At 39.5% G+C, this 11,295-nt stretch overlaps 1 protein-coding gene across 2 annotated transcripts; it reads right to left on the bottom strand.

The window, feature by feature from the left end:
• Positions 1–2,340: 2,340 nt before the first annotated feature.
• Positions 2,341–10,625, bottom strand: LOC306994338 (uncharacterized protein). 2 transcript variants are annotated; one of them, XM_079604749.1, is made up of 7 exons: positions 10,550–10,625; positions 8,964–9,012; positions 5,331–6,123; positions 5,016–5,165; positions 4,542–4,703; positions 4,369–4,458; positions 2,341–3,804 (listed from the first exon to the last, which is right to left on the bottom strand). In XM_079604749.1, exons 3-7 carry the CDS (start codon positions 6,105–6,107, stop codon positions 3,475–3,477), a joined length of 1,509 nt encoding a protein of 502 aa, XP_079460875.1. In that variant the 5' UTR covers positions 6,108–6,123; positions 8,964–9,012; positions 10,550–10,625; the 3' UTR covers positions 2,341–3,474. The 2 variants fall into 2 exon arrangements, with proteins under 2 accessions (XP_079460875.1, XP_079460876.1); XM_079604750.1 differs by lacking the exons at positions 8,964–9,012; positions 10,550–10,625 and adding an exon at positions 6,339–8,068.
• Between the last annotated feature and the right edge of the window lie 670 nt (positions 10,626–11,295).

Here is an 11,295-nt window from a genome sequence, read left to right as displayed (position 1 = left end):
AGTGGGCGGGCTAATGTTACCTCTCGACGAAACGGCTTATGACTCGTTTGAAAAACAATTCATTTAATTTAATTCAGAGTCGACTCTTACTTTTGAAAGACAAAATCTGCACTTTCAGATTTAAAAGTTTGCAGGATGTTTTCATTCACTTAGAGCTATGTTACACATTACATGAAAGGTTTTAAAAAATCCATAATATGGGCCCTTTAACATCTCTCATATATTTGTACTGACAAGCGTCCCCCATAATCACGCAGTTGAACCTCTGAACCAATATAAGTGTGACCGGTTTTGTTCAAAAACACTGCAATATCAATCGTGTTTTAGACCGCAAGCTACTACAACAGATCTCAGAGAGCCACTGTGGTTTGATGCTGTTGGAGCTGTTTAAAATGAAATGGAATTTGTGGTTTGGTTTACCGGCAGTGCCAAAGACTAAATGAGTTGCCATTCAAAAAAAAAGTTGAATTAATCCCAACCTAAGCAGCCTTTGGGCTTGTTGTTTCTCATTCATGTTATAAACCACAGGAGCGGTGCATAACTGAAAAGCTTTCTCCTTCTGTGCATACAAGCGCAACCAACACCTCAGCTCTCATAGCTGGCTCCGATAAGCAAGAATTGACATGTCGGACTCGGGGAATGTTACAGTGAGAAGGTTTCATTTTTATGAAATTATAATTGCTGCAGTGCAGAAAAGGAGCAAGCAAATGATTCAGTTCTCTTAATATTCAGTGTTGGCTGGGCTCCAGCAGCGGTATACTGTATAAGAGGCCTGCTCGAGCGATTTCTCGGTTGCCAAGCGCCGCTACAGCAAACAGACGTCTACTCTGAGAAGATCGCTGACAGACCGGCTGACAGTTAAACACAGCTGTAGGATCCAGAACATTCTATGTTTCTTTGCAGTCAGCAGATTATACATACTGCGAAAGTGCCAGAATCAGTCAAATAGGCTGAAAGTGAGATCATTTGGTGTGAACTTTCTCACATTTCTTCATATTGAGAAGGGTATTTTAGGTGGGCTGGCCAAGTTATATGTTTATTATAGTCCTGCTTTAAGAATTAATTACAGTAATTCAATTAAAAAAAGTTTGAGATAGCTTGAGGGGCTTTTAGTGTGCTTAAATTATTAATGAATGATGTTTCGTTACTTTGCAGATGTTCATTTGCTTTGCTTTTATTTCTTCTCTCTTGAGGCCGCTGCAGAAGCAAACGCAAAAGTGGGAGACATCAGTATAGAAAGCTGGTGGTGTAAAACTATAAGACTTCCATTAGCTTTTGTTTTGTTCATGTTAATAACTTCTCACAGCTAACATGATTACTGGTACCAAAAATGAGGATGTTTTTGTGTTTGCCCTGAAAATGACAAGAAACTTATTTGTCTCTCTCTCTTTTTCTCCGCCTTTTACCCACAGCCTCTAATTGAATTCACTTCTTGCACATTTAAATGAAGAAAGAAAATGGAGAGGAAATGGTGTCAGAGGCACAAAGAGGGAAGCAGCATTGCTCTTGTAGAGACTGTAAATGTAGAGCGGTAGGAATGAATCACTCTAATGGCTCAGCTGACATCTCCTCTCAATATTATGACTTTTGAAAACTTCTCTAGAAGATTGATTATATAATACTCTATTTACTGCCTGGAACAGAGCGCCCCTTTCCTCAAGTCTTCTGGAAACAGAAGAAGTCTACAAGAAAAGACAAAAAGGCAGAGGGAGTGAAAAATAGTTCATCTTTAAGTGAATAGATGCTTAAAAGCATGACATATGTTTTAATGCTGAAAACCGCCATGAGCTCACCCGTGTTAATGGGAGAATATGTGACTCATGCTATTGTTTAATGTGTGTGTGTGTTGCCTGAAATTAAACACCTGTCTGGAATGTGTGATTAAAAGAGTGATGCCAAACAACAGATGTTTATCAGTTTCTACACTGTAAAAAATATCTACTTGGTTCTACTTAAAAGCATAAGTTAAGCAGCTGCCTCAAAATTTCAAGTAAAAACAAAATGGATTAATGAATTGTTTCAACTCATTATTTTGAGTCTTGTTAAGCTGTGAATTGCCTTCTGCGAGTCAACATGACTAAACAATTATTGTTGTTTCAACTTTGCTGTGCAAGTTCAAAATAAAGTGAACTCATTAATGAGCGTTCTGTTCACTTATCCCCATTAGTGGGTTCAACTTAGTAATTTCAATTAAGTAATGTCTTTGAATTAGGGTATCAATTTAAGATGATCTAAAATAATTTCTTGTTTTAACTTAACAATTCATTATAAACACACACACATTTGTGTACAAAACATTTTTTTTATTAAAACCAATGTTAAGCCAATACAGCCAATACAACACTATTCATATTCACCCAATAGAAAATACTTTCTATTAAACACATTAGCTTTTTTCCTTTCACAACACTCTTTGTCTCTGGTAAGTTTAATATCAGTTTCAACTGTTTTATATTTTAATCAGCACAAAGATTCATTTAAATTTTACTTTTATAAATCATTAATCGTCTTAATCTGTGATGAACCCTGTTTCTGTGTGTGTTTGTATGTATGTGTATGTGTGGTGTTTGTGGTGTGTGTTTGTGTGTGGTGTGTTTGTTTGTGGGTGGGTGTGTTTGTGGTGTGCTTGTTTCTTTGTGTGTGGTGTTTGTTTGTGTGTGGTGTGTGTTTGTTTGTGGGTGTGGTGTTTGTTTGTGAGTGTGTGTTTATTTGTGGGTGTGGTGTTTGTGGGTGTGGTGTGTGTTTGTTTGTGAGTGTGGTGTGTGTGTTTGTTTGTGGGTGTGGTGTTTGTTTGTGGGTGTGGTGTTTGTTTGTGGGTGTGGTGTTTGTTTGTGGGTGTGGTGTTTGTTTGTGGGTGTGGTGTTTGTTTGTGGGTGTGGTGTGTGTGTTTGTGAGTGTGGTGTGTGTTTGTTTGTGAGTGTGGTGTTTGATTGTGAGTGTGGTGTGTGTGTGTGTTTGTTTGTGGGTGTGGTGTGTGTTTGTTTGTGAGTGTGGTGTGTGTGTTTGTTTGTGGGTGTGGTGTGTGTTTGTTTGTGAGTGTGGTGTGTGTGTTTGTTTGTGGGTGTGGTGTGTGTTTGTTTGTGAGTGTGTGTTTGTTTGTGGGTGTGGTGTTTGTTTGTGGGTGTGGTGTGGTGTGTGTTTGTATGGTGTTTGATTGTTTGTGTGTGAGTGTGTGTAATGTGTGTGTTTGTACAAAACATTTTTTTTATTAAAACCAATGTTCAGCCAATACAGCACTATTCACATTCACCCAATAGAAAATACTTTCCTTTAAACACATTCGCTTTTTTCCTTAAACAACACTGAAATATTGAACAGGTTTTAACATTAATCGCACAGAGCCAGCTGACAAGCTGTGCTGAACCCCAAACACAAACAAACTAAAACTTCAGCTGGTTTTTTTCAAATATTTGAGACTTGATACGTCAACAGAAACAAAGGGAAAAAATGAATTCCAATCGTATTCGGCATGGTTTACAAATTGTACCTCAGGAGCTTGTTTCGGATGCCGTGGACTCTGGCAGAGGCTTGATCTGGTTTGATCTTCATCACTACCCTCTGAAGGAACTCAAAGGAGTACTTCATGGCTTGTGGATACTCAAGGTTAACACAGTAGATGATCCCCAAAAGCATGGCAAAGCTGGATGGCACATCCTTAAAGTTGTGAAGCACAACAGTCTCCTCAACCACAACTGCCACATTGAAGACTTCACGTGGAAATGCATCCTGGTTTTCACCTTCATAGCCTATCAACAGGCCAAGTTGCATCCCCTCCATGGCTGCAGTCAGAGTCTCACCATGGGCCTTGAAAAGCAGAAGAAAAAAAATAGTGTGAATGTTTGGGTCAAGAAGTGCATGCTCTGCAAAGCTACTTAAGTCTCAGTGATCATAAGCCTTGTTTTCAAACTAATAAAATAGTCTTGGGCTTTCAGTTGTGAGTGTGCATGTTTGTAGGGGCAAGGTTACTGCAAGGGTGAAAACTTCAGTGTCCTCTCAGATCTGGGTTAAGTGTATGTTGCACTGGGTTCTCTCCCCATCCCTATTCTACCCCTCCTTTCTCCTCCCCCAACATTGTTCTACCTCTCCCTCCTCCCATCACCAATATTCCACCCAACCCTCATCCTCCCCATCCCTATTCTGCCTCTCACCCCTCCCTGCATCATCACTATTTTGTTGCCACAGGACTTTATCAAGACCCATGAGTGTATCTAATCCAAGCTCTGTGTTAAAGGTTGTGTGTGTGTTTGTTTGTGTGTGTGTGTGTGTGGGGGGTGTAGTGAGGTGAGTGGTGTGTGTGTGCACGCAAGTGTATATGTGGGTGGGTGCGTTCGTATATGGGCTGTTATGCATGACAGAAAAAGGTCTTACATCACACATCCTGATGATGTCTGATGGCTCTTCTCTTAGGTAGTGTGGCAGACCCAGCAGAGCAGCAGTCCTTCTCCTTTCGTTTGTGTCCTACAAGACAAAAATAAGCAGTGTTGAGATTTTATTGCGAACATCTGGTGCCCAATTTTACAATTCTCAGCTCGTCTACTCACGTCTTTCTTCAGACAGTCCAAAATGGCTTTCAGTGCAGGCTTCTTTGCCGACTTGGTCGCAGCTTCGTACACTTCCAGCAGTCTTGGTGTCAGGTCATCAAGTCCGTCGAGGAACGACTCAAGAAGGTCTGTGCTTACGACTCTTTTGAACTCTGCCCGAACCTGAGGAGACAAAAAAGACAAAAAGGTTAAGAAATGAGAGAAAATATTTTTCAAAGCATAGAGTCACAATTTAGTAAGGTGGTCTGTTGTCAAAGGCTTTCATCCACTCAGTAAAACTAAACACAATCCTCTCACTTATCTGTATGCACATTCACGCCACCATTCGGACTAAAAAAAAAACATTTCTGAACGGACCACAATACAGTATCAGACATCTCTCTAGTACTTACTGGAGGGAATCTCATACATTGATATCCAGTCATTGGATTATGGTAAGTGATTAATCTTAGGCTGTGTTGTCTATTGTTATACCTGTCTCTCACAGAACATGGCCGGCCATCTAGCTATGACATCTCCAACGAGAGGTTGATCCCCTACGATCTCCTTTCTGCGCTTGGAGAACGTGGCAGACATCAGCTCATCTATCTGCTGGTGATCTGGGTCTTTTTTCAGCACTTCCATCTGAATTTGATTGCACAAGAACAAAGGGCACATACTAAGACAAAATAGTAGGCTTCACAGACACAAAAGCAAAGTGTAGGTAGTTAGTATAATATAGGCAGGTATGTATGCAGTAATATTAGACGGGTATGAAGTGTATGTGTGATGTGCATGTGTGTGATGTACCTCCATCATCCTCCGCTTTTCTTCCATGTCTTCATCACTCAGTCCTTCTGGTGGATCTGGACAGTAGTGGACCTCGCCCTTCTTTGACTTCTTCATACGTGGTCCCTTGGCTTCTTCTCCTTTTCTTTTGTTTACTCTCACCTCTGGGCATCCAGCTGCACTTAACTTCTGTCGATAGTTTCCGAGCTTAAACTTCAGGCTGTGGAACCAGCCGTACCAACCCTTTCCAGACCCTGGCTCCTTTAGACTGGGATGCTTCTCCACAAGCGCTTTGGCAACATTCTCATAGTGTTGCCTCTCAGGATAAGGACTAATCTTTGACATACTGTCTGCAAGTGTGTCCAGGATATCAGTTTTCATACCTTTAGGAATCACCAGCACAGATCCATCTTTTGCATATCTTCCATTTGCTTCTTGCAGCGTGAGTTCAACATCATGCGAGAACTCTGGAATCGGAAAGGGCTCAGGCCAGTGCTGGGAGTCAGATTCCCCACTACTGAGAGATGGAAGGCTGGCTGTATCCAATGTGGAATACGAGCAAGCTGCATCAGCTGTGAACAACACTTTCAATGTTGCTCTCTCCTCAGGAAGGTCTCTGATGTCGGTCAAATTGGTCAGCTGATCCTTGAACGCAGGGTCCTCAAATTGTAAAATAAATCCACCTCTCAGGCCAAGGTTTGCACGCAACACCTGGCACAGAGCATCAACACTAGGGGGGGTGATTTCGATGGAAAGGCGCCTGATATCCATCTCAGAGAGAACAACTCGCAGCAGCATCGTGGATTACTTCGGCCTGAAATTGGAGAAGAAAGAAGGTTTAATTCATTGTATACATACAAACAAATGGTTACTACTGAAGATATTTGGAAAACACTTCAAGAGGGTTAATTCTTTTGGATCAGGCTGTTAAATTATATTTTGCAGGACACCCATCACTCCTAGAGAGATTTGGGAAACATTGCAAGAGGGTTAATTCTGCTACATCAGGGTAGAAAAACACAAACTTACAGCAGCCTTAATTCAGCAAGAATGTTCTAGGAGTGGTTAACAGGCGTCCCTGGACAAGGTATGACACAAGTGGCATGTAGTCATTGAGATCATCTGGTTTCACCAAGAGACACTCAGCAGGACTTTTCTTCACAAGATGGTAACTCCTTAAATGCTCCACATAGTAAGTCGAAAAAGGTTCAACGAAGAAACAAACATGACCAGCCAGCACAATGCATATTTCCAAAATCCTTCCGAAGTTGGGTAGTCCACTTGTACTTCCAACAGAAAGTATCATTCCCTTTGAATACTGCGTTCCATTTAAGAAGACATTAGGGGCCAGTCCAACTGTGTCAACATCACTGAATCTATTCAAGATTGCTAATCTAAGACCACCATCTAAGACTCCCAGGCACACATCAGTCACTTTTGCTGTCTCAATCTCAGGCTTGAAAATGCTGGGCATTTCAAGATAATATGCCAGCATAAGTTGGTGTCTTGAGGCAAGGGTAAGCAGAATGTTTTTAAAGTTATTGGCATCACGCACTACCTTCTTAAAAAAAGAATGCTTAGCCTCAAACCTGATTGTCCAACACTCTATTAAGGGTCCAAATCTTTGAATAAGGCAAGGATAATGTTCAATAAAGTGATGTTTGGGGCGCAATTTGTAATCCGGGAAAACTGTCAGTAGTAACTGTCTATGATCCGATATTTTGGACTGCACATAACACAGTGAGTCTTCAGTGTGATATGGAGTCGCTAAGAGCTCAACCAAGTCTTTCAGCTCAAGGATTACTTCCCATGTTTGATCCCCTTCTGGAACACGGTGGCCGATGATGAGGGGAAGGAAACGCACAAGACTCCAATTTTCGTGGCCGTTACCACCTACAGTTCCATTCTTTTGAAAAGTTGAAGGAATTTTCTGAGGACGATTTGTCTTATCCGAGAATTTAAAAGGGAAGCTCTGAATTTCACTATTAAGCTCTTCTAATGTGAAATACTTCTTTGAAATCAAATCTGTAAGGCACAGACTTAGTTCTACAGGCACAATCCCTTCCAGCACATCGTGTAAAAAATCAGGTGGAAAGCCTGTGCATGTGTGAAAACCTGTCAGGCTGTTGAGAGGGCAGTCTCGTTTCACACCATCAACAGATGCAAGGTCCCTCTGCTTCAAGACATTTACAGCTTCATCAAATGATTCTGGTGACCTTAAAACAAAGTTCCCAGTTCTAACGTCACACGTTTGTATGTCTTGACGACTAGCTAGACAAAACCTACAAAACTTCTCAACATTGAAAGACTCTTGGAATCCACCTAAGGAATGTGCTGCCAAGTTGTCAGCAGCAACGAACAAGATGGTGCCTTTAACATTACACCCTATTTTCTCTACAAACACACCTACTGTTTCAAGACATTTTATATCTTCAATCAGTGGCTTCAAAACACGATCATAACCATAAATCCTGACATGCTCAGCCTTGCACAGTAAAGCAAGGTAGATTGATGATAATGCTGACTTGTATCTAGAGGGTAAATTGCCAATAACCCAATACACACCACAGACTTTATGTTTTTTTTTGGATGTGCCCAAGGGATTGCAGATTTCAAAGTCGTCAATATACAAAGTAATAGCTACACTTAGTTCTTGACCTGAGAGGATTACATTCGATTTATAGAAGTCACCATCCAGAAAAGACTTGTAGTAGCCAGACTGTTCAACAGGTTTGTTTTTCCCCAGTGCTTGCAGTACCTCTTCTTTTTCAAGAAGATCTGAAAGTAACTTTAGAATAGGGATATAGATAACAGTATGAAACTTTTCTTGTCTGTTCAAAAGATATTCGACAGGTTCAATGACATTGAAGTTCTTTTTGTAATATAACTGTCTTTTGTAGTCTGTGCCTAAAGATCCTTCTCTTGAAAGGAAATTAAGTGGGTTAGAACTTTGAAATAGTTCGGTCAAGGATGTCAAACATTCCTCAGATGTGCAATTATGCTTCTCCAAAACATTCTCAATTGACTCCCTAGTTATTTGTCCAGCACATTTTCCAATATCAAAGAAATCATCCACAATTTCTTGAATCGCAGACTTTGACACATGAAGGACGGCTTGCAGTCGAAGGAAAAGGGATGCAATTCTGCGCTCAACTGACTTCTGTGTAGGCTGAGAGTCAGGTTCAGTCACTGAAACATCTGGTGATTCTAAATCAAAGTTATCCTGTTCATCATTGACAGAAGCTTGACTTTGACAATGAATAATAAGTTCAGGTTTGAAATTATTGAATGTAGAAGACTGATGATATCGGCTTCTGTGAGCAGTAAAAGTCGAGGCTACTCTAGATGTAAAACAGCACCCCACAAATGGGCAATTCACAGTCTCTCTTTTTATCAAATGTCTCTTTAAATGAAGAAAATAATGTTTGATATTGCTTGGCGCTGAAAAAGTACAAAGTTCACAACGAAGTTTAGCAACAGGACTGGTTCCTTGTTTGTGGTCCGTCAAATGTTTTAAAAGTTCCACATGGGATTGAAAGACGGTAAGACAATCCGGGTAAATACAACTAAAACCTGTTCTTCCACGTCCATGCTTGTCTTTGTAATGATTCACTATAGTCTTTTGAATGTATGAAGCAAAATTGCAAAACTTACAAGTCCACTTCATAAAATGAGTAGCGGAGCCTGGTAAATCATAAAACACCTGAAACACACAAAACAGAAGAAAAGTTTTAGCTGCTAAGTGATGTGAATTGTAAAAATGAACAACAGCACATTTCAAGTTAAGTCTAACTAACAAATTGGATGTATAAATTGTTGCATTGCTCTTTAGCACTAGCTAACGCAACGATGTTCTGTAATAAGAAAGAATAATGGGCTTGCAGCAACCGAGCGGCTGCTAATAATCTAGCACTAAGTTAGTTCGTTAGTATCGCCGCCATGATCTACAGGCAGCTAACGTTAATCAGCTCGCACTGGCAAGCGGACCCCAGAAAGAACAACCACCTCAGTGGTTCTCCAAAATTATTTTGCAGCCCTGGGCATGAACATACACTACCGTTCAAAAGTTTGGGGTCAGTACGATTTTTAATGTTTTTAAAAGAAGTATCTTCTGCTCACCAAGGCTGCATTTATTTGATTAAAAATACAAACAAAAACAGTACTATTGTGAAATAGTATTCCAATTTAAAACAGCGGTTTTCTATTTTAATATATTTTAAACTGTAAATTACTCCTGTGATCAAAGCTGAATTTATCATATCATCATTACTCCAGTCTTCAGTGTCACATGATCCTTCAGAAATCACTATATGATGATTTGATGCTCAAAAAAATATTCATTATTATTATCAGTTGAAAACAGTTGTGTACAATTTTTTTTTTCTTCAAAATTCTTTGATGAATAGAAAGTTCATAAGAACAGCATTTATTTAAAATAGAATATTTTCTAACATTATAAATGTCTTTACTGTAACTTTTTATCAGTTTAACTCATCCTTCATGAATAAAAGTATTGATTTATTTTATTCATTTCCCCAAAAAATAAAATAAAAATTCTTAATGACCCCAAACTTTTGAATGGTGTTTAATGTCACAAAAGCTTTAGATTTCAGATAAATGCTGTTATTTTTAACTTTCTATTCATCAAAGAATTTAGAAAAAAAAAATTGTACACAACTGTTTTCAACATTGATAATGATCATGAATGTTTCTTGAGCATCAAATCATCATATTAGAAGGATTTCTGGTGGATCATGTGACACTGAAGACTGAAAATTCAGCTTTGATCACAGGAATAATTTACAGTTTAAAATATATTAAAATAGAAAACAGCTGTTTTAAATTGGAACACTATTTCACAATATTACTGTTTTGTTTGTATTTTTAATCAAATAAATGCAGCTGTGGTGAGCAGAAGATAAAAATCTGACTGATCCCAAACTTTTGAACGGTAACGTTAGTGTATTTGGCCTTGACATACGGTCTATCAGAAATGGTGTTTTCTACAACAGTTTACAGTGAAAACTGGTATTGTCTCAGATAAAGCTTTATCAACCGTCTCTGACTGAACTAAAAGACTGCAAACGTGTTCTAGCTAACATTAACGGCCGCTGAAATGTGCCTCGGTTAAATGACATCACAGTTGTCGCACATATCAAAAGGTAACGATATCTAACGTTAATCGCGTTATTGGTTTCATCAACGCACATTCATAATATCTACAAAACACGAACACTTACCAATAGCGAACTTGTTCACGCCAACCCGATCGTCTTGTCTGATGGAAAAATGAGGCACCCGGCCGTTTGAAGTGTGACTGCTTGCAGGCGGGAAAAACGTGCTTGTCTCGTGGCCTCGTCGTCTGTAGTCTCCCGCACATGCGCAAAGAGCTGTCCTCCACTCAATTTAAAATTGCAAGTTCATTCAAGCACCTGTAATTTGTGATTCATTGAAGTAACTTATGAACCTAAATTGAAAGATTGAAAACTCAAACAATTGAGCTGAAATTTCATAACACATTATTTTATGTCTGAGTTAATGACATATATAAGTTATCATAACTTTTTGATCAGATTATTTTTTACAGTGTACTCAAACAACCTGGAAAATGAATGAGTCTCATAGTGCTTTAAGTGTGGGTGGAGGAAATGCAGAAATCCCATTAACACGGCAACTTTCTCTATTCTAGATTCTGTTTTATTATGGCACACATTAAAGATGGGGTCCACAGCAGCTGCAAGTGTTTAGAATCAGTTCACAGGGACCTTAATAAACAGACATAAACACAACAGACCTCTCATCACATTTTTATTTAATAACTCAGAGTCCATGTTTTTTCCCTTTCAGAGAATACTTTCTAACTGCATCAGTCGACACACACACACACACACACACACACACACACACACACGCACGCACGCACGCACGCACGCACGCACGCGCACACACACACACGCACACACACACACACACACACACACACACA

The sequence above is a fragment of the Phoxinus phoxinus genome (genome assembly GCF_949152265.1).
Source record: "Phoxinus phoxinus genome assembly, chromosome: 2".
NCBI classification, from domain to species: domain Eukaryota; kingdom Metazoa; phylum Chordata; class Actinopteri; order Cypriniformes; family Leuciscidae; genus Phoxinus; species Phoxinus phoxinus.
Note: the sequence above shows the minus strand (reverse complement) of the source record. Positions and strands in the feature narration are given on the sequence as shown.

Bases quoted from the DNA above. Each gene is read 5' to 3' on its own strand.
- LOC306994338 (XM_079604749.1), bottom strand. From the start codon at position 6,107: ATGCTGCTGCGAGTTGTTCTCTCTGAGATGGATATCAGGCGCCTTTCC. The intron at 4,459-4,541 runs GTGAGTAGACGA...TTTGTCTTGTAG, and splicing joins TGGACTGTCTGAAGAAAGAC to GACACAAACGAAAGGAGAAG. The intron at 3,805-4,368 runs GTAAGACCTTTT...CTGCTTTTCAAG, and splicing joins ACATCATCAGGATGTGTGAT to GCCCATGGTGAGACTCTGAC.